Source organism: Pelodiscus sinensis, chromosome 10, assembly GCF_049634645.1.
Source record: "Pelodiscus sinensis isolate JC-2024 chromosome 10, ASM4963464v1, whole genome shotgun sequence".
In the NCBI taxonomy this organism is placed as follows: domain Eukaryota; kingdom Metazoa; phylum Chordata; order Testudines; family Trionychidae; genus Pelodiscus; species Pelodiscus sinensis.
The window spans coordinates 33,050,169-33,073,988 of record NC_134720.1 but is presented as its reverse complement, the minus strand read 5'-3'; the positions used below and the strand labels follow the sequence as shown (position 1 = coordinate 33,073,988).

Sequence of the window (23,820 nt, the reverse complement as noted above, 5' to 3'; positions counted from 1 at the left end):
AATAAGAGAGGTCTCAAGAAAGTCCTAGGTACAGACATTTAAGCCACTCGGATCCATATCTGGATCTCAGTTTTGCAACTCTCTCCTATCTCTTTCCCTTTAACGGGCTTAAACAAATTTCTGAAGATGAATACCATCAAATTCTGGGAAATTTGTCTCAGAGCCAAATTTTATATTTTGGACCCACCTGCAGCTAAAAGGACATCAAGGTATTTGTCATCTTTTAATAACTGTTGCTTAGTTGCTTAGGGTATGTCTACAGAGCAAAGGAATTTCAAAATAACAGCCCTTATTTGAAAATAACTTTACTAGTGTCTATACAGCCAAACCGCTATTTCGAAATTAATTTGAAATAGTGGAGCGCTTATTTCGAATTTGTAAACCTCATTCCACGAGAAACAATGCCAAATTTGAAATAACTATTTCAAAATAAGCACTGTATAGACACTTATTTCAAAATAGGGGACCTCCAGCCTTCCCAAGGTGTCCTTGTGGCCACTCCAGCCTCAACCAAGAACACTTCTCTCCCTCCCCCCTTCCCGGAGCCCTTAAAGGGGTTGACTCTGGCCACAGTGCGTGTGCCAGCTCTAAGCCTGCCAGCTTAGAGCCAACAGTTACTGGCCCCAAAACATGTGGCCCTGTGGCCCCAAAACATGAGCCAACAAGCCACTGGCAGCCAGCCCTCCACTACTCCCCAGGAGCAGTCTGCCAGCTCCCAGGAGCCTGCCAGGGCCCGGAGAAGGCGGGCACCTTCCTGGTCCAGGGTGGAGATCATAGACCTTATTCAGGTTTGTGGGGGATGCCCCCAACATCCGTGATCTCTGCACTAGATGGAGGAATGTGGCCATCTATGGCAGGATAGCTGCCAGCCTGGCCACCACATGCGAACCCAGGAGCAGGTTTGAATGAAAATCAAGTTGGTCCGGCGAGACCCCCAACCCTAAGCTTTCTCTTCTCCTTGTTTCCCCCTTCCAGTTCCCTCCTCCCAGGTTTCCTCCTCCCCTCTCCCACCCTCTCTTCTCCCCTCTCCTGTCTCCTTTCCCCAGTCTCACCAGAGGTGCATTCTCTCCCGCCCAGTTTTGTTAACTAGAGAGAGTTTGTGTTCATGAAAATACATATATTTTATTTGACATCAGGAATAGGGATTAGGGAGGGATATGTGGAAGGACGTGAGGGAGGAATGCGGCACAAGCCTCCAGTGGGGCAGACCAGGGAGGCTCTTAGTGCTCCTCAGAATGGAAGCTCTCCCACAGGGCCTCCTGGATACTGACAACCCCCTGATGGACCTCCTGGATGACAGCCTGCAGAAACTGCAGGCAGGCTCACAGCAATGCATCCACGAGAAGCACCAGAGTGCCCAGGGGCAGCTCTGGCTCCCTGTTGCAGAGTGCTGTGGTATCCTGCATGAGGGCAACCAGAGTGTGCAGAGACAAAATGCTTTGCTGTCTCTCATCGAGGTAGGCAAGCAAGCAGGGAAAGCTGAGAACCGGCTGTCCTGGGGGGGGGTCCCTTTACGCACAGGCCTCAGATAGCCTCAGGCAGCAGCTACACAAAGTAACTCCTGACCTGATTCCCTGCCGGACCTGGTTCCGGCGGCCTTAAATGCGATTCAGCGTCCACTCAGTGTGGATGCACTATTTTGAAATAGCAAAATGCTATTTTGAAATGCATTTTGTGTGTAGATGTGTTAGTTCGAATTAACTATTTTGAAATAAGATATTTCAAATAACGCTGTAGTGGAGACATACTCTTAAGGCTACGTCTACACTGGCACGTTCTCACGCAAAAACTCTTTTGCAGAAGAGTTCTTCTGCAAAAACTCTTCCAGAAGAGAGCATCTACTCTGGCATGTGCTTTTGCGCAAGAGATGTGCTTTGGCGCAGGAGCGTCCATGCCAGTGTAGACGCTCTCTTGCGCAAGAAAGCTCTGATGGCCATTTTAACCATAGGGCTTTCTTGCGCAAGAAATTCATGTTGCCTGTCTACACTGGCCTTTTCTGGAAGAGCTCTTGCGCAGGAGGGCTTATTCCTGAGCGGGAGCGTCAGAGTTCTGGCACAAGAAGCCCTGATTTTATACGTTAGAACGTCAGTTTACTTGCGCATGAATACGCAGCTAGTGTAGACAGGCAGCAAGTTTTTGCGCAAGAGCGGGTGCTTTTACGCAAGATCACGCCAGTGTAGACACAGTCTGTGATTAAGCAGATCTAAAAAGCCCTAAGTGACATAGGAACTACTGGCTAGATTCACAGAAGGTACTTAGATGCTTTAAATTCCCCACAGATATTCACAAACCCTATAGGCAGTTCTGTTTCTGACTCTTAAAGTACATACTGCAGCATCACTCTAAGGCTATGTCTACACTCGTGACTTCTTGCGCAAGAAATATGCAAATGAGATTAAGCATGGAATATCACTGAGCCTCATTTGCATACCTAATGTGCCCCCAGTTTTTCAAAAGAGGCTCTTGTGCCAGAAGGAGCTGTCTACACTGCCCCTTCTTGCGCAAGAAAAACCCTCTTGTGCAATGCCATAATTACTGAAAATAATTGGTGTAGAGGCATTGCACAAGAGGGTTTTTCTTGCACAAGAAGGGGCAGTGTAGACAGCTCCTTCTGGCACAAGAGCCTCTTTTGAAAAACTGTAGGCTCATTAGGTATGCAAATGAGGCTCAGTGATATTCCATGCTTAACTAGTGACAGTTGTCCTGGTTCTGGGACAGGGGTCTGTTCAGGGCATAATGCACAATTGGGAGGCTTTATTTTGTCCTCAAGGACCTGGTTAATAATACGGCAAGTTAGCAATGGCCATTGTTTAACAAATGACAGCCATGCCTCAGGGGTTACCTTTGTTTGGGCTTTAAGTGGTAAGCCCCAGTGGGAGTCAGTAGGTCTAACTTCAGTGGCCTAATGTTAGTGTTTAGCTTCTTTCTTACAATATTTTATACAAACTTTAACTTAGAGGACTGTGTATTCGTTCTATGTATGTGACTTGAAGGAGGTTACGTTGACTAGAGTCACTGTTTCTCTTATAGGACTAAGCATGGTTCACAGATATTTAATTGTTAACCCATGCAATTCTATAATTCTTGAGGCTTTTTAAGGCATCAGACACTAATGAGTAGCAGGTCAAGTAGCTGTTATTACAATGGTGAGGTTACTAGTTTCCTCATTGTTGTGGGCATCTTTACTTAAATATGCTGATGTACCACTTGCTTGTGTTATTTCTTATAGATTTCTTATTATCTCTGGCGCTCTAGAGCTATTAAAGCAAAACTAATCCGGTGGGGGAGAGGGCTGGTACCCTACTCCCAGTCCTTCTGTTCACGTGATGCACTCCTTGCTTCCTTCCAGTTTCTTTTTTTCGTTCACCTGTGGAGACATTGTTAACATTTTTCTAGCCTAAACAATTACTAAACTATTATCCTTTTACTAAGTTTTAAAGTTGCCAATTGATTGGGCCCAATTATTAATTTTGTTGGTTTAAATTCATGCTTCTGCTTTACTCAAAGTATCCTTTCATTAAAACAATATCTTACAACAATATTTGCAATTCGTATTACAATTATTTTTATTTTATTAGGAGAGCGGCTGGGTGGGTGGGTGGGGAGGGCTCTGGCTGGTGCAGGAGCAGGAGCGGGGGGAGAAGGAGGGGAGCAGCTTCTGCACCCTGCTGCCTCTCCTCCTCCTTCCCAGAAGTTGCAGTGGGGCAGGGGAATGGCACCCACGGAGCCCGAGCGCAGAGGGGCCTATTACAATTAAGACACACAAGACAAACTTGGACAGAACACAAACTTATTGTGTCATGACACAGAACCATGGTTTTTGTTGTTGTTGTTGTTTGTTGTTTTTCTTCAGCTGGCACCAGCACTTTTTGATGATCTGAAAGACAAGAAAACATCTCTACCCCCATCGGGGTGGTCTATTATAACTTAAAATACTGCCTAAGATCTGTTAGGGGAACCTGTTACAGCTAGTTCCTTAACACTTTTATGGGCGAGTGAGCTACAACTTTCCTAGAACAAGGGCGCTTTATCGGTACTCGTGACCTTCCACTCCCTCGAATTATCTCTGAGTTGCTAGCCCTCCCTAACAGTGGCATGCTTCAGTTTCCCTCTTGTACCACAGATCAGGCTTAATGTGTGAAGCTATAATGCTTTTCCTTACCACAAGATGTTGGTTGGCCAGTTACTGTTCCTGCAAGCAAAAAGCTTTTATTTTCCTAAAAAGAATCATATGTACAATGTTACAGGCTTACTTATGAGGGACAGTTGGTTTTAAACCTTTTCAGAACAGACAGGCAGTCTGCACCCACTTACAACCTTGGATCTGAGAGCAAGCCAAAGATATTATCAACTCAGCCTTGAACATAGACACAGTGAAGTTTCAGAGTTTGGATTTCTTAAAACAATAACTTGGTTTTCTTAGAGAGCAAATTTAACCTTAAAAGTTGAATGCCCAACACAAGCACTAACCAATTTGTACTTTGTCTGTTTGCAATTTTAAGCAAGAGGACATTATCTAAAACAAAATAAAACTAGTTCATTTGAAACCTACAAAATAAAGATACAATATATAGAGCTCATTCTTTATGCAGTTAACCAATTAAGTTTCAGTAGAATACCTAATTTTTCTTTGCAGATTTAACAAAAGTATCCATAGACAAATGTTTACATTTGATTGTTTCTTTGCCTAGATGGTTTGCACAGTGCTTAAGAAAGAGGCTGCAAAGAAACGAGGTGTAATTTTTAAAGCAGGTTTCCCTTCACATATTACAACAATCGCTTAATTCTTTCCACACTCCCTCGGAGTTCACTTTTTACTTTCACATGCTTTTTCCTCTTATGATACATCCTGATTTCTGCTAAATGACTTTTCCCAATGACACAGGTTTATCTAGTATTAATTTGGTAAGGAGGGTGGGCTTTCCAATTAGCTCCACACACACCTCCTGATTCCTTTCAGTAGGTAAATCTGACTATGTGTTATTGCAGTCAGCTATTACTAATTTTAAACTTCTTAGCATAGGGTTTTTACAACATCCATGCTGCAGCAAAGTCTGTGGTGTAAATAGAGCGCTCATCTTTGGACAGTCATTTTCCTTTGGGCTATTCCCAGTGGCAACTCCTTTCCCTCCAATATGGGCTTAATAATTGGGAGAGGAGTGTGAAGTGTTATGGCTTGAGCTTGGGTTAGCTCCTCTGTTTCTCTTAGTGCTGTGTAGGCTGCCACAAGCACTTTTTATAAGGCAAGTAATTTGACTGTGACCCCTGCCATAACTTCGAGCCAGACTGTATGGGACGGCGGGGTACCGCTTCTCACTATAAGGCATAGGACATCTCTGTGTTTCTCACAGTGAGGTACAAATGAAATGGGGCATTCAGGTGAATCGGACCCATAGACTGATAAGTGCGTATCTTGTTATCAGCTGTCTCAGAGCTTTCTCATGGGGGGGGGCTCATTCCCAGCGAGCATGCTTCCTGAGCAAATTATACGGGAGTAGGTACGAATTAAGATTCCCCATTTTTCCAAATCTTTAGTTAGTTCACAGACCGGAGCCATAGCTTCGGCTGGAATGCTGTACTGTTTTATCTTGGTTACAGTGGAAGGTGGGAGAGCGGGGGCTTGAGCCAGCAAAGTTTTAAAGCCAGCTCCAAAAGCTCATTTTTCTCCATTAATTACTTTCTCCTTCCCCTCTCTAGCCTCAGGAGGAGCCATTCCTGTAGGTGCTCCATGTCCTTATTTAGGGTTCGCACCCGGGTATCCAGGTTCTGGCATTGCTCCCAGAGTTCGTATCTCTCTTTCTGCACCCTTATCAGCTCTGCTTCTGAGTTCCAGTAGCTAGTACAGGCTGCTTGAACACACACACTTTAACAGCCAGATGCAAGCGTCTTTCCCTAACATCTCTTTATCCCATTTAGGGTTGCCCCATCCCTCTTGGGCAAACTCTTTTTCTATACAGCTAAAATCCATGTCAATTGTGACAGGCTTCACGTTGCTGTATATGAACCGATAACACAATCCTGCCGACTACACCAATTCTGTCAGCCGACGGTCAGGGCAGTGTGTGTGTGTGTGTGTGTTTCCGAGAAAAGGTTTAACGTCCGTGTCTTTACTGCTAGGACCAGGGTCCCATCGCAGAGGGTGGCCAGCAGGCCAACAGACGCCCCGTTATATAGGAAGAGCTTATTACACCTTAGATTTTAGCTGCTAGAACACAGGGGTTCCTTCGCAGCGGGCAGCCTAGGAAAGGCTGAAAAGGTGCCCCAACAGATCTTGTCACCTGGGAGTGACACAGATCCAAACGCCCAAGCTCTCCCTATGTCTGTCCCTTTATGACCGGCTGAAGTTCTTTTAAATTGTGCTTGGTTCTATTACAGCAACTGAAGGAGTCAGGTTAAAGCTTAAACAGTTACAGGTTTATTAAAAGACTTATAAAAGCATATGGTTACAATGGCTATTGCTCTATTTCTTAAATGCTAGCAAATATATATATATAGGTCTTAAAAATGATCTCAGGAAAAAGGTAAAGATAGAAAATAGAAATAATGGTACCAAGTGACAGCTTAATCTTTAAAGAGCTCTAACACTATGTATATATATACTTAAGCAAAGGACCACATCCAGGTACAATTTTTACCCCTTTCTGTGCCTCTCGACTCCAGAGTGTCAGGCCAGGGCCGGTCTCTCAATTCCTAGGAAAGACGAATACGAGGTGGGCGTCCCCTCTGGAACCTCGGGAGATCAAACACCTAACCCGACCAGCAGATAGATGGTAGATTGACACTCAGAGAAAATGCGCTGCTGGACCCATCTATATACCCCTGGGGGCCCGTATCCTCTTTCTTATCTTAAGATGCCAAATTGTACTGGTCCGTTTTGTGGCACCAGTTCTTACAAACAAGTTTCAAGATAATTTACACTTGCAAGAGAGAGATAACTAAATTGTGAATACTAGACATTTTTTTACTGGGCGAGAGATTCCTCCCCCCGCGGATGGATGTGTGTTCATATCAATCTAGGTTTGAGTCAAGGGCACTCCTTGGCAGCCTCTTGGTCAGCAATTGGCGTATCTCTGTTTACAGCCATTCACGGTCACAGCAACCTGGGCCTTCTGCTCTGTGTGCCCTGTATGCTCCAGGCAAGCAAAAATGGATGTTACAAGGGGGGGTTCCTGTCTGGCTACAGAGCCTCTTTTGCAAAAATGGCGGCTCATTAGGTATGCAAATGAGCCTCCACAATAGTCCATGCTTAGCCTCATTTGCATATTTCTTGCACAAGAAGTCGTGAGTGTAGACATAGCCTAGGTGTCTGGATGTGTAAGCTTCAGTGTAATGCACAAACCAGGGGAAGATAGGTAATTATTTACCTAACTTGGCTGTGGAACCCTATACGGCAAGCAGCCTTGGTGCTTGCTTACAGGATTGGACTTTGCATGCAAGCTCACCCAAGCAGCTGTGATGGGGAGGATACTCATAACTTTTACCCCAGTGGTGAGTACACTCACACTTGTTCAAGTCTCCTTTTCACCTGAGTGAAAGAAGAGATTTGAACAGAGTATCTGCCATTTCTCAGGGGAGTGGCCTAACCCCGGCACTATGGGATAGTTTCATGTGTTGAATCTGTTCCACTGGAGATGAATAATTTATCACAGAAGTAGAGAAACTGCCTGAGGAGTCACCCACACAGAGTTTTATATGCTGTGACTACCAGGCCAAATAATCAGGCTCTTTCACCAGCCCAATGATTCTGAAATTGGGTGTAGCAGTGTTTAGCATTGCTATGCTTAAGTTCCTGTTTCACTGTGTTAGTGAATTTTATTAGTCTGCTAATTAGACATTTTCTATAAAGGCTCCTGCACTTTAAAATCGTTGCCTACTTACAAAGCCTCTCTACTCTCTCTCCCTAGGTTTTGAAGAGAATGGGCATTATAACAGCTGTTAGTGATGGGAGAGGGAGCAATTTCTTTCAGTCTTTATTTTGACTGCCTGTTGACAAGTGTCTGGCATATGGATGATTATAAAAGGATCTGCAATAATAACAAATGTATTTAAAATTATATCTAGAACGATAGGTGCCTTGCATGTTAATTACTCAAAATAAATCATCGGTAGCAATTTAAGACTCTCACCTTGAGTGGCTCTATAATTTTAAAGAAATTATGAGGGAAAACAAGGACTTACAGGCTGCGTCTAGACTGGAAAGCTTTTCCGCAAAAGCAGTTGCTTTTGCGGAAAAACTTGCCAGCTGTCTTCACTGACCACTTTGAATTTGCGCAAGAACACTGACGATCTATTGTAAGATTGTCAGTGTTCTTCTGCAAATACAATGACTCTCCCATTCGGGAAAAAGCCCTCTTGTGCAAATGCTTTTGCGCAAGAGGGCCAGTGTAGACAGCTGAGAATCGTTTTGAGCAAAAAAGCCCCAATGGCAAAAATGGCGATCGGGGCTTTCTTGCGCAAAACCGTGTCTAGATTGGCACGGACACTTTTCCGCAAAAAGTGCTTTTGCGCAAAAGTGTCCGTGCCAATCTAGTCGCTCTTTTCCACAAATGCTTTTAAGGAAAAACTTTTCCGTTAAAAGCATTTGCAGAAAATCATCCCAGTCTAGAAGTAGCCACATTGTTTATTTGGATTGGAGATTCAAATATTTATTTGAAAACAGCAAAGCCCCACAACACTGTATAATTCTAAATGGAAACATACACCTGATCCTCAGAAGGTACTGGGAACCCTAATATCTACAACAGACTTCAGAACAGGTGCTTAGCACATGGCAAAATCTGTCTCAGAATTATCTGAAAAGAGTGTGGTCCAAGCTTTGGAATTTTCTATGTAAATAATAATTAGCCTAGAGCCAAGGAGGTGCTATTGGGATTGAATATAAACTGCAGGTTGACATGCAGCTATCCTATGTCTAGAATTTGAGGTTACATTTGAGAGCACTAAAATCTCACAAGCTGTTCTTGGGAGATATCTGTCACCTTCGCCTGCACCTGAACCAGATTTGGAAAATAGGCTCCTTCCAGTTTTGAGATTGCAGGTGAGTCCCAATTCCCCTAATAATGAAAATGGTGAACATTTGTAAAAGAAAAGTAGCGATTATGTGTAGTATGTTACTTAGGTGGAAATAAATGGTAATCCTAACTTATAATACTTCTGGGCATTCTATATAGTTTTAAATTATTACCACATTTAAAAAAGCACCAGGGAAAATCACTGAAGTCAATTAGATTTATGCCATGCTTGATTCCTATGTGGATCCATGGAAAGTTCTGAAAAAATATGAATGTCATACTGTTTAGAAACATTTAATCTTGATTTCCCTACTTCCTCCAATTCCCACCTTGTTCCATTTCCTAACATATTGATGCAAAAACAAAATCTTTATTGTTAGTAACATCATGACTTGTTGCTCTGGGAGTGATTATAAAGAAACAAACAAAAGATTATGATTTCAGGCAAAGTTGCATCTTATCAAGGACTGCATTACAAAGTATGTTTACTAAATCTGGGAGGCAGAGCACCTTTATAAACAATTAGACACGAATATAAAACATTTGCTGAAACAAAAAACAGAACTATGTAGCACTTTAAAGACTAACAAGATGGTTTATTCCTCAGATCAAAAGGAAGTGGGTCTGGCCCACGAAAGCTCATCACCTAATAAACCATCTTGACAGTCTTTAAAGTGCTACATAGTCCTGTTTTTTGTTTCAGCTAAACCAGACTAACACGGCTACATTTCTATTACTAAAACATTTGCTGTTTGTGACTATAACTTCCTCAGCAACCAATTCTGATGTCACAGTCAAAGATGATGCCTTCACATAATGAATAAGCAGAAGTAGCAAATTACTTAGAACTAAAGATATGTGTCTTTAAACTATTACAGTTTGATTGGTCTACCTAGCCTGATAAATTATATTAGAAACTAATTTAGGTGAAACAATATGTAAAAGAGATGACACACATCCATACTGATTTTAAAGGCCAATGCAATTAGCATCTGAAAATTTTCTGTAAAATTCTTTCCTTGTAATAACTATTAATAATAGCCTGCATATAACACTTTATGGTGCTTCTTTAAGTTGCCAAGAGCCTTATTAACTCTTATTAACATTAGTGAGAGTTGCGAGCTTAGTACTGTATAAAATCAAGTCATATACATTCTATGTGCTGTACAAACATTAACTAGTTAATTATTGTATTTGTTGTACTTATAACCCTCATTATGTTTGATTATCACTCATTGTCTTATTCTAGGCCATGGGAGAACTCACGTTAGGAGGGGTGGCATGATCAGACCAGGGACTTTGTCATCTTGTATTTTGTAGTGATCAAAAATTAATGCAACACTCCCACCCTACCAGGAGGTAAGTAAGTGAGAATTATCCATTTTTCAGAGAAGGGGAAGTTGAGGCAGAGTGGTTAATGATTTTCCCATGGCCATATAGTAAATGGTAGCTTTGGGATTAGCAATGCAAAACAAGTGATTTCCAAGCCTGGGCGCTGTGTGGTGGTACAAATGGACTGACTAGTCAGTGTCTAGAGCACTGTTATATGTGTTTATATATTTTATAGTGTGCGTATATATAGTTCATAAACATTAAGAACAGGATATTTTATGTAAGTATTGCATAGTACTGCCACTGTTCACCATGTTTAGATATAATGTAACCTTTGGGCTTTGTGACTCATTGTTATATTCTCATGTCTGCTCCACCCAGAAGGTAGGCAGTGAACATTACACCTTCATAAAATACTGTTTGCTTATTATCAAGTTGATAAGGATTCTGTATAAATACACACAGGCTTGTTCTTTCTTCATAGCACAAAGCCTCTTCTTCCACTTCCTCTTCTTTTACTCTTTTTGCTTCATCTTATGGAGAAAGAAGGGCTTTCTGACAGAAGTCACCCAATAGAAGATAAAAGAAATAGCGTCTTTAAGACACAATAAAGATAATTACAGTAAGAATGGGTCTGCTGAGTTCCAAACAATCCAAAGTCAAACAAGCTCAGATATTAATGCTGGGACTTGATTCAGCTGGGAAATCTACACTATTGTACAAGTTAAAGTTTAATGATGTTTTCCTAACACTCCCAACAATTGGTTTTAATGTGGAGATGATTGACACACAGCAAAATATTGCTATAACAGTTTGGGATGTTGGAGGTCAACAGAAAATGAGGACATTTTGGTGCAATTACTTTGAAAATGTAGATGCCCTGGTATACGTTGTGGACAGCACGGATAAGCAACGCTTGGAAGTTTCAAAGAAGGAATTTGAATGCATCTTAAAGAATGAATTTGTAAAGAACGTGCCTGTTGTTTTGCTAGCTAACAAGCAGGATATTCCTGGTGCTTTGAACGCTGAGGAAATAACCAGGAAATTCAACATGCAGAAACATTGCAGTGACAGAAACTGGTATGTACAGCCTTGTTGTGCCATCACTGGGGAAGGTCTCGCAGAAGCATTCCGGAAAATAACAACATTTGCAAACAACTGCAAGACATCCAAAGAAGAAGGTTTTACAATTTTCAAGCAAGATGAAAAGTTGTAAGACTTTTCATTATCCCAACCTTGGAAAAGCTAAGATGGAGAATTGTTTAGGGGAATTAAAGCTACATATTGAAGATTTGATGCTGCAGGACTTTCTAAAGACTAATATATAGCAAAATGTAGTTACAGCAGACTAAATTGCTATGCTGTTACATTATCCTATTCTTTCAGAACTACTGTTTCACAGCATTTTAATTAAATGACATATTTGTTGCATAAGTCCAGGTAATTGGAAGTGTTAAAATGCATAATGTAAAAAGGTACATTTATACATTTTAAATGTTCTACAGTTAGTTTATTTATACTGAGATAAATGGGTCATTGAGCAAGCAAAGGGAAAATAAAAAATATTTCATATTACATAGCATACTGTATATGTAAGTGCTTTGTGAATGTTTAGTATACTAGCATATATAAATTAAGTTTAATTAAATTACACAATAAAATAATGTTGATAGCTAATTTATTTTAACTTTTATATCATTTTACCAATACTTTTTTTAAAAGGCTTTCTCCTTTCAATTATATATAAAAGAAATGACACACTTGGAATAGAAGCATTAACATTATTGCTTTCTCAGGAACCAGATCTGTTCATACTGATTTCAGTTAAAGCATGATCAGACCTGCAATGCCAATAGAATCATCAGATCAAACTCATTCTGTCTTTTGTGGGTTTTGTATGTATTTTACATCACTTTCAGTCATGAATAGAGGTGGTGTTTTCTAGAAATTTCCAATATTGGTGTGTGGGTTTCTCCCCCACCTCCCTCCCCTCCCGAAATTACTTTTCATTATAGAAGTGCCAATTCCAGAGGCAAAGCATGAAGACGGTGTATATGGGTCACATCCATCCACCCCCCCTTAGATTTCTGCCAGAGTTTTTATCTGCCAACTCCTCCCTGGGGCACACGGTTGAGGTTGGGACCCAGCTGCTATATGAGACTCCCACCAACTTCTCCCCTCCTCCCACAGGCCTGGGTATGGCAAAACTGCAGTGGAGGGGGCAAGGCACTTGGGCCCCCTTGTCATGCTGCACAGAGGACCGCACTTGCACCTTTTCTCAGCAGTGACCGCAGCGCCTTTCCCCGGCCCACCTGCCCTGCACACAGCTGGCTCTAGCCTTCAGTGTGTTGGGTCTGTCCACCATCTCCTTTGCTCAGATGGCTCCTGCCTCCTCCATCCAGCATGCAACTGGCCTGGCTCTAATATTCAGTCTTTCCATCTCCTCTGCACACAACTGGCTCTAGCTGTCAGTACCTAGCGTCTGTTCTCCACCTTCCTTCCACAGCAGGCTTTTGCCTCCTCTGCCCTGCACACAGCTGACACTAGGCTCTCAGGGTATGTCTACTTTACAGCATTATTTTGAAATATCTATTCTGAAATAGTTAATTTGAAATAAGATATTTTGAAATAACACATCTACACACAAAATGCATTTCAAAATAGCGTTTTGCTATTTCAAAATAGCACGTCCACACTGATTGGATGCTGAATCGCATTTAAGGCCAGCTGAAACCGGCTCCAGCAGGGCATCAGATCAGGAGTTACTTTGTGTGGCTGCTGCCTGAGGCTATCTGAGGCTTGTGCTTAAAGGGACCCCCCTGGACAGCTGGTTCTCAGCTTTCTCTGCTTGCTTGCCTACCTCGCTGAGGGACAGTAAAGCATTTTTGTCTCTGTCTGTTTTGATTGCCCTCACTCAGGACACCACAGCACTCTGCAACATGGAGCCGGAGCTGCCCTTGGGCACTCTGGTGCTTCTTTTGGATGCGTTGCTGCAAGCCTGGCTGCTCTTCTGCAGGATGCCTCACAGCATCTGCAGCAGCCTGACCCCCACGCCGTCCTCTGGACTCTCCTGAGGGACTGGGAGGAGCAGCTGCAGTTCCCAGATGCCAGCGTGCCCCACCGCATCTAGCATCTGGACACCAGCAGCGACTGGTGGGACCACATTGTCCTGGAGCTCTGGGGAGACCAACAATGGACCCAGAACTTCAGGATGAAGGACACCTTCCTCGAGCTCTGTGAGTGGCTTGCCCCTGCTCTGTGGCGACGGGACACATGTGGCCATCGCCCTCTGGAAGCTCTTCACGCCAGATAGCTACCGATCCGTGACGAACTAGTTCGGCATGGGGAGATCCACCACTGGAGTGGTGCTCAGGCAGGTATGGCAATCTCCAGCTACTGTGCCAGGAGGGGTGTGTGTGAGGAGGGGATTGGCTGCCCTAGGGAAAAGGGTGGGAAGAGGTACAAGTCCCCTCCACGGGAGGGTTTGGTCTGTCCCATCTGCACTATGGACTGCCCGCGGTGGCCAGGATTGCAGGGGGAGGGGTTGCTCCTCAGAGTGGGGGCATGGGGCAGTGGCAGGGAAGAAGCACTCTCAGCCACCCTGGCACCCCAGTGACTCTTGGTGGTTTTGTGTGTCCCTCTGCAGGCCATCAACAGAGTGCTGCTTTGCAGAGTCATCCACCTCACTGATGTGGACTCAGTGATCGAGGGGCTTCCCCAACTGCGGGGGAGGGGGGAATGAAGGGACACACATCCCCATCCATGCCCCAGACCACCAGGCCTCCCTGTATATCAACTGGACGGGATACTTCTCAGTCATCCTGCAGGCTGTGTCTGACCACCAGGGCCAGTTCATACACATTAACATGGGCTGGTCTGGCAAAGGACATGTCACGCGGGTTTACCGCAACTCCTCCCTGTGCCAAAGGCTGCATGCCGGGACTTTCTTCCCTGACCGCCACATCAGGGTTGGAGATGTGGATGTGCCTGTGTGCCTGGTGGGAGATGTGGCCTGCCCCCTAAAGCCCTGGCTGATGAAGCCTACACGGGACACCTCAACCCCTCCTGACAGGTCTTTAATGCCAAGATCGGCAGGGCCCACATCATGGTGGAGAGGGCGTTCGGCCAGTTGAAGACCCATTTTAAATGCCTCCTCACCCATCTGGACCTATCCGAGCAGAATATTCCGCACATGGTGGCAGCGTGTTGTGTGCGGCACTTGCTAGCTTTCTTTGATAGGATAACGAGTCTTGTGGATAAAGGAGAAGTGGTGGATGTGGTATACCTAGACTTTAGTAAGGCATTTGATATGGTCTCATATGATATTCTTATCAATAAACTAGGCAAATACAATTTAGATGGGGCTACTATAAGGTGGGTGCATAACTAGCTGGATAACCATACTCAGAGAGTAGTTATTAATGGTTCACAATCCTTTTGGAAAGGTATAACAAGTGGGATTCCACAGGGGTCTGTTTTGGGACCGGCTCTCTTCAATATCTTCATCAACGATTTAGATATTGGCATAGAAAGTACGCTTATTACATTTGCAGATGATACCAAGCTGGGAGGGGTTGCGACTAATCTGGAGAATAGGGTCATAATTCAAAATGATCTGGACAAATTGGAGAAATGGTCTGAGGTAAACAGGATGAAGTTTAATAAAGACAAATGCAAAGTGCTCCACTTAGGAAGGAACAATCAGTTTCACACAATACAGAATGGAAAGCGACTGTCTAGGAAGGAGTACAGCAGAAAGGGATCTAGTGATTATAGTGGACCACAAGCTAAATATGAGTCAGCAGTGTGATGCTGATGTAAAAAAAGCAAACATGATTCTGGGATGCAATAACAGGTGTGTTGTGAGCAAGACACGAGAGAGTCATTCTTCCTCTCTACTCTGCCCTAGTTAGGCCTCAGTTGGAGTATTGTGTCCAGTTCTGGGCACCGCATTTCAAGAAGGATGTGGAGAAATTGGAGAGGGTCCAGAGAAGAGCAACAAGAATGATTAAAGGTCTAGAGAACATGACCTGTGAAGGAAGGCTGAAAGAATTGGGTTTGTTTAGTTTAGAAAAGAGAAGACTGAGAGGGGACATGATAGCTGTTTTCAGGTATCTAAAAGGGTGTCATAAAGAGGAGGGAGAAAACTTGTTCATCTTGGCCTCTGAGGATAGAACAAGAAGCAATGGGCTTAAACTGCAACAAGGGAGGTTTAGGTTGGACATTAGGAAAAACTTCCTAACTGTCAGGGTAGTTAAACACTGGAATAAATTACCCAGCTCGGGGGTCCTGGGTGCGGCGCACACTCCCTCCAGGATCCTGCAGCTCCTGGCCACCCTCCTCCTCCTCCTCGGTGTCATGGGCAGTGCCCTCTGCCCCAGGATCGATGACCACCTGGGGGGCATAGACCGTCTGACCCCCCAGGATGAGGTCCAGGGCATTATAACAGGGGGAGGGATCTGGGTCAGCCCCTGGTAGGGAGCTGCCCCCTGAGGCCCTGGCATAGGCCTGCCACAGCTCTCTGATTTTCATGTGCACCTGCTCCTGAGTGCGCATGTGGCCTTTGGTGGCCAGGCTGTCAGACATCCGCCTGTAGATGACCACGTTCCTGCATTTAGTGCGGCTATCGTGGATGTTGGAGGCCTCCCCCCAAACCTCAATGAGGTCCACGATCTCCGCACTAGGTCAGGAAGGCGCCCGCCTTTTGCGGCCCTTGGCAGGCTCCTGGGAGCTGCCAGCCTGCTCCTGGGAGCGGTGGAGGGCTGGCTGCCAGTGGGTTGCTGGCTCATGCTGTGCCAGGTGCACGGACTGATGGCTCTATGGTGGCAGGCTTGCAGCTGGCATAGGCACTGTGGTCAGAGTCTACCCCTTTAAGGGCTCCGGGGCTGGATGGGGGGGAGGAGCAGAAGAGTTTTCCTGGTTGGCCCAGAGTGGCCACCAGGGTACCCTAGGAAGGGCTGGAGACCCCCTATTTTGAAATAAGCATCTACACAGTGCTTATTTTGATTCAGCTATTTCGAATTTGGCATTATTCCTCGTGGAATGAGGTTTACCAAATTCGAAATAAGCACTCTGATATTTCAAATTAATTTCGAAATAGCAGTTTGGCTGTGTAGCTGCTAGGAAAGTTATTTCAAAATAATGGCTGTTATTTCTAAATAACTTTGCTGTGTAGACATACCCTCAGTGACCAGCTCCTTATATCCACCTTCCCTTCACACAAAACTGGCTTCTGCCCTTCCTCCCAGCTGTCTCTAGGCACTCAGCTCACATCTTGCTCCTGCACACATTTTGACCTTACCTCAACTGGCTATAGGCTTAATAGATTCAGGGGGTAGCCAAGTTAGTCTGTACAAGATAAACTTAAAAAATAACATAGTCTGGTAGATTTTAAAAACTAACAAAACACATAGATGGTATCATGAGCTTTTGTGGGCACAGCCCACTTCTTCAGATGATACAGCTAGAGGTCCCTCCTTAAACCACCTGACTGTAAGCTTTTATTGAAAGCACCTGCAGCTCCTGTCCCAGCTTTCTCCCATTACACAGGTGGTGCTGGGCTTTACATGTTATACAAAAGCCACTCCCTGCCTGTCTATGCCAGGTGCAGCAATTCTCTCCCTTCTTCACTTGACTCCCACAGGCACTGGCTTCTCTATGCCCAAAATTCTCCTTGACACCAGCTGCAGCATCCTAAAACCTGACAAGTCACCATACTATCTAAGAGGGAATTTTAAACCTTACAATTCCAGTTGACTGGAAACCTCATAAGTAGCTTTTCCCTAGAACAATCTTCATCTGCTATTAGGGATGTTAGATATCATTTATTTTAGTAATCGTGTAGCCGCAACAATTTTTAGCGGTTACACAGTTACTAAAATGCTCCCTCCCCCCAGCAAGGCTATTAGCCAGTGCACTCCTGGCTCCCGGCCCCACTCCTGGGAAGCCCTCTACCACCATATGCTGCTGCCTCTGTTTAAAAATTGGCTTCCCGCACAAACCATCTCCTGCTTGTTTTCCTATGATGCTGCCTGCTGATACAGAGGCAGTAGCATAGGGTGGCGGGAAGGAGCAAGTTTTTAAATTGACTCCCTGCACAAAACAGCTGTATTAGAGGCAGCAGCATGGGGTGGCAGGTGGCTCCCCTGCATACACTTCATTTAAAACTCAGATCGGTGGGCAAGGACTGAGCCAGTCTGCCACTCCAAGTTTAAAATGCAGATCACATGGGTGGGTAGGGGGGTGTTGTGGTTAAGTGGGTACTTGTGTTGAACCCTGCTGCATGTCACCTAAACTTTTCAATTGTGCCAAACACACACCATCAAAAGTTATGTATTGTTTCTAGCCAATTCCTTCTCATTTTTCACCTTCTGCTTTAGCTATTTGAAACTGTTTACTACCAATGAATAAAATTGTTAATCCTGAAGACAGAGTTAAAGAATTCAGCAAAAATGTTCTCGATATGGATGGTGGGAAGTTATTTTGTATAAGTTGCATTAAAATTCTTGACACATTAAAAAGGACCACATAGTTGGCCACATGAAAGTTCCATGTCATCTTGCAGCAACAGAAAAAAGAAAATGAAGGGCAGAGAGCAGCAGTGTGACAGCAACAAAGCAATAGCTTATAATTACTGGTGTGCTCGCATGGCAGAGTGAAAATCAGAAATACAAGGAAAAGATAGTACAAGACTATGTGGAGGCCTGTTGCTGAGAAAACATTGCATCAAATTAGGAAAAACAGAGAATCCCAAAATGGGAGTTGTATGCCACAAGAATAGGGTTGCCAGGTGTCCAGTTGTGAACCGGACAGTCCAGTAATTGAGCTTTCTGTTCAGGAAACAAATTGAGAAAATATAAATGAGAAAATATAAGTTTCCGGTATTTTCTAAATAAGATGTAATGTAGGTTGTGATGTAATGTCAAGTGTATCCAGTATTTTTGTTGAAACCATCTAGCAACCCTACACAAGAAGTGCACAGAGATGAGATGAGAGGTGATTACTTCCCTGCATCTTTGAACTAAAAAAGCAACAACCGATCACTGAATTGAAGGAGCAGCACATAGCTATAATTGTGGGTGAATGTACAGACAGGCTAAACTGGTATGTTGCAAATATAAAACAGCTGATGCGAATTTCAGAAGATTGCCCAGCTGCTGCCAAGCTTGTAGAATCAAGAGTTTGGATGTAACAACAGCTCTACCATTGCACAAGCCATTGTAAAGAGCCTTGTGCAATATGAAATGGTCTTTTCAAATGAAGTGTCTTATGAGACAGATAATGCAAAGTATATTCAAATGTCATTCAAATACCATTTTAGTTGCATTTTAACCATCTGCATGCATGTGACCTGCTGGGCACACATGAAAGCTTTACCAGGCAAGCACTGGTGCTATTTGTATACAAAAGTGAATTATTTTTTTTTAATCTGTGTGCACTAATTTAAAAAAAAAGCTGTTCTGCAAACCCTCACTCAGACATCCTCATTTCAGACACCACCTTATCGACCATGAAGTTGAAAGCCCAACATAATCTCTCAAACTGGTTGCAACAAAGCCATATAGACCAGGGGTGGGAAATAATTTTTGAAGAGGGGGGCCACTTAAAATTTTGGAAGGCGCAAGCCCTTTAAATAGAAACAGTTGAAAGGGCTCACAGCTCTGGCTCCCTAGCAATGTGCTAGAGGCACGGGGAGCTGTGAGCCCTTTTAAGTGCTTCTATTTAAAGGGTTGACACCTCCCTTGCATCTGAAGCATGTAGTCTAGACGTAGCCACAGATGCTTCATTTTTCTGTCTTTGCTGTTGTGTTTCCTTCGCCATGTGCATTTTGGTTTTTAGGAAATGGCACTGGATTTTTAACAGCAGTGCCACCCATCCCAACTAACTTCTGTTTTCCCCATAAAGGGGAAGTTATTGCCATCTTTAAAACCATTTTAAATACTGTCAAATAAGGGGTTTTCCATATAAAAACTATCTACAGGTTGTAGGGAAAGGGAACAAGTATGGTTATTATAAAAGCCTAACTTAATACTTTACATTTCAAATGATTTAACTGTTTTCCTGTCTTTTCTGTATCTTTAGTAAAAAAATGTTTGCCATGGTATTAAGCAGGCTAATGCCTCTAGATAGCAAACCCTGAACTTTGCTTTATGGCACAGTTTCAAGGTAAAGTTAACACTTTTATCTCTCTGGGCCCCTTTATTACATTTAAATTAATAGAACATGACCTACCAGAGCAGCAATGTGGAAAGCAAAAATTATGAATACAGCAAGGATACTTGTGATTAGGGCCAGTGTTTTTCTGGCAATGAAAACAGACTAATTTTGGTTTTTCAAAGATTTATATTTTGGAAATTTCTGATATGCATTCTGTTATACAAAAATATACATATTGACGAACATGAGCAACATGTAACCTTTCAGCTAAAAAATGCAGTAGACTACATTATAACATTTACAATTAGGCCTATTTTCTTACAATAATTTTGAGCCATCAATTTACGGACCCACACTTTTTTTTGATTTACAGCATGGTGGAGTAACTCACATGACTGGGCACTGTTATGGATGGGTTAAAAACTGTTCAGGAAGGACTGATGGGGAGAAAGGTGGAAGAGTTGCACTGTATGTAGGAGAGAAATACAATTGCTCTAAGTGCTAGTATAACACTGAAGGAAAGCCTGCTGGCAGACTTTGGGTTATTAGAGACAAGAGAAACTAGGGTGACGCTGTGGTAGGCATCTGATATAGACAACCAAACCAGGAGGATGAGTTAGACAAGATTTTCTTCAGACATGTAAGAGGAGTTTCCAGATTATAGGCCCTGATTCTTATGAAGACCTTTAGTCACCCTGACATCTGCTGGGAGAGCAATATAGCAGTGAAGGAACAATCCAGGAAGCTTTGATAGAGTGTTGGGGACAACTTCTTGATGCAAGTGCTAGAGGAATCAACAAGAGACCATGTGCCTCTTGTTGCCCAAACTATTTAAAATTGCAGAAATGTGGCTAGTTTCATGCTTAATTGGCTTGTGTTGGCTAGTTTTTAGCATACAGCTTATAGCTACTTGATTTATTTTGGCTCCCAGCAGGGTCTAGAGGAGAGAGAGTTAGGTGTGCACAGCAGGTCTACCACAGTCCCAGATTGCACGCTAAGTGATCTAGTCACGTAGAGTGTTGCAGTTCTTTTAGGGATTGGCTTGTTTTGGCCTTGTCTTGAAACAGGATTAACTGGATTGTTAGTTTACTGTGAAAGTCAGAGTGCTTATTTACAATGTGAAAGTTGGCAATAGTCAGACTTCCTCAGGGAACTGATGGGCAGGATTTCCTGATAGTCTGCAAGGGAAAGGAGTCCAGGAGAGCTGGCTGTATTTTAAACAAGCCATATTGAGAGCTGTAACTGTGCCTTCATGGATCACAACTGAATATAACAATTCAAGTCACACTGCAAAGAAATAGAGCAAATACACCCCCCAAAATCTGGTGGTTATTCTCTGAGAAGATATACCAAAAGCTTCAGAGGGGTAGATGAGTTAGTCTGTAACTGGAAAAACTTAAAAAACAACAAATAGTCAATCAGCATCTTAAAGTCTAACAAAACATGTAGATATTATGTTTACCATCCACATATTTTGGAAGTCTTTTAGGTGCTGCAAGACTATTTGTTGTTTTTTTAAGATATACTAATTCAGTCACAAAAGAAAATTGTCTCACCACACTGGCTAACAAGAAATCATAAAAACAGTTTCTTGAGACATTCCAGTCTTTTGTATCACTGCCAAAAACACTGGGTTTAAAGATAAGTGGTTCTTTAAAACCAGTCTTATCAAATAACAGGCTCTTCTGATCCCAAAGGACCAGCCACATACCCAACTTTGTATCGTTTCCTCTTTTGTTATAATTTAAATATATTTAATATTTTATGTTTTAATATTATTGAAATATTTTCATTTAAATTGTTTTGATTTTTTCTAAAAATACTATTTCACAATAGATCATTGCACAAAATATTTTAAGATAGCTACTTTTTTTCCAGATTCAGGACAAAAACTAATTTTGAAATGCTGGAGTTTCTTGCAGGACAGGAGTTCAATATTTTGGCCATTTCTACATGCTACCACTAGTCAGATTGGAGGGTGAACATCACATGGGAGGATTAGGCACCAAAACCTTAAACAGTAGAAACATGAACAGCCTATCACATTTGGATCTAGATCCAGACTTTGAAAAAGTTTAGAGGCACTTAGAGCTCGTTTTTGTTTGTTTGTTTGTATGTTTGTTTGTTTGTTTGTTTGTTTGAATGTGTTTTTACACTGTAGCATAATGTAATGATGCTTCTTCAGGACACATTTAAAATCTGCTATGAGACTTAAACATGATTTAATTTTTAATGCATATAATTAATTGCCCAGGTATTGGAAAAGTTGTCTGATTTTTTCTCTATGTATTTTATTACAGTATATTTTTGTTATATACATACACTCACTAAATATATAAAATGCTATCTGTTCATAGAATCTCATTCATATTTTATTAGAACACATAGCAGGAATCCTAACTGAAGACATAAACAACATAACAAAGAACAGAAGCACACTAAAATATCTTTTTCCCATGTAGTTTTACTACAGGGAATTTCAGTAAAGGAATATTAACAATTGGATAACTGGAGCAGAATAAAGTTTGATTTTTTTTCATTGTATCCATCATCCTCCATGGCCAAAATTCAAGATACTCAATTAAAACAATAATAGTAGAAAGCTTCCTTTCCACAATTTTGTGAATTTAACATAATTTAATTCTAAGGCTAAAAAAGTAATGGTACACATGACAGATTTAACTCATACAGTACTAGGCTTTTTACATAAGCAACTTACTTTGTCAGCCGTGAGAGGAGACGTAATGAGATTGTTATCCATATATTTCCAATTATTTCAGCCACTTTTATAAATTAAATAATGTTACATTTCTAGCCCTTTTGAGCCATCTGCAGCCTATTCTGAGGAAAGGAAAGGCAGTCCAGTGATTAAGGAGCTTGTTTGGACCCAAGAAGTGGATTCATTTCCCTGTTTAGTCATTTACTCTCTCTGTGCTTCTGTTCCCCATCAATAAAATGTATTTTCCTGTAGCCCCTTAGCTAATGCAACTTTCAATGTGTCAGATTTCCCTAGCAGTAAAATTAAAGCACTAAACAATTCATGTGTGAAAGATTAATTCAGTTCCTCCTATGTGTAAATTGCCATGAGAAAAGTAGGAACTATGGGCCATTGGAATATCAGGTTTCATATGAAGCAGGAAGAAAAACAACTAACAATAACATGTTGACTTATTCAAAACATAATCACGAAAAGTCACCAAGGTAAATAGGAGACGGTTTCTTAAACAGAACTATCTATTAAAATGTATAGTAATGATAGTGGGCCAGAGGCATTGGGGAGGTGGTGCATTAGGGGAGGAGGAAGGGAAATTGCAGCAGGGGAACCCTGCCTGGAACTGTTCTGACTGCCTTAGCCAGAATTCCTTGTGAGGTCACCCAAGAGCGTGTGGGGATGCTAGTCTGAGGGGAAGAAGAGCCACCATGTCAATACATTGAGGGCCCACCCCGCAAAGCAGGATCTCGCTGTCGCACTGGCAATGCTCTCAGTGGTCAGGTGATCTATGCCAGTAATGAATGCTGAGGAGAGACACAAAGGGACAACGATCATGTGATTGCCCCCCACGTGATTCCTCCCCACACCACATCTAACCCAGAGGAGGGCCCTGCCTCTTCCTACCCTGACTCAATCCCTTCCCCAAGCCCTGCCCCTACCTCTTCCCAGGAGAGCAAAGTTAGCAGGGGCCAGGTCACTCTGCTTCCTACTGCTACCACTGAGTGCAGGGGGTGGGATCCCAACTGACAGTGCCAGGCCCCCCACTAGTCTCCTGGGCCTCATGGGACCTCCCAAAGCGCAGAGCCCAGGGCAGTTGGACAAACTGTCTGGCTCAGCCTGTCAGCTGCTGGCTTCTTGACTCCTCACCCCCTCATGGCATGGACCTCCCCCCCACACACACGTCATCTCTGAGCTGTGCATTGTGGTGGAAGCAGCAGGTGGTGTGCATATCTGTGCACATCTACTTCTGGGGGACTAGGGGTGCAGAATTCATATGGCTTGGATTTTTTTGTGCCCCTTTGCAGAAAAATGCAAAAGAAAAAATCAGCTGGGGGACACTCGCCTCTTCCTCAGCCACACATCTGTTCCAACGTGACTGGAGCAGCCTCAGAGAAGGGGAAGGAGGAAGAGCTGGATGTGCGTGCCTGCATGATCACCTTCAGGAGGGCGGGTCTGGGAGTATGTACATACATGCCGGTAAATGAGTGAGTTTGTAACGTAACTTTCATGTGATTAGAAATCCTGAATAGTTATTATGACTCTTTTCTGTATTGTTGTTTAAATAGATTACCAAAATAAATAAAACTGGTGTAATTATATTACATTATT

At 42.9% G+C, this 23,820-nt stretch overlaps 1 protein-coding gene across 5 annotated transcripts in view; it reads left to right on the top strand.

Moving 5' to 3' along the window:
* The window catches only part of ARL14 (ARF like GTPase 14), a 24,509-nt gene extending 689 nt beyond the window's left edge, over window positions 1–23,820 (top strand). For 2 of the 5 annotated variants that reach the window (XM_025184848.2, XM_006123436.4), the window contains exons 2-3: window positions 10,261–10,370; window positions 10,828–12,039. In XM_025184848.2, coding sequence (XP_025040633.1) covers window positions 10,972–11,559 — 588 coding nt within the window. In that variant the 5' untranslated portion in view covers window positions 10,261–10,370; window positions 10,828–10,971 and the 3' untranslated portion in view covers window positions 11,560–12,039. Of the gene's footprint in view, window positions 1–62; window positions 210–8,288; window positions 9,038–10,260; window positions 10,371–10,827; window positions 12,040–23,516 lie in introns of those variants that run through there. The other 3 variants (XM_014573800.3, XM_075937851.1, XR_003089410.2) reach the window with 3 other exon arrangements.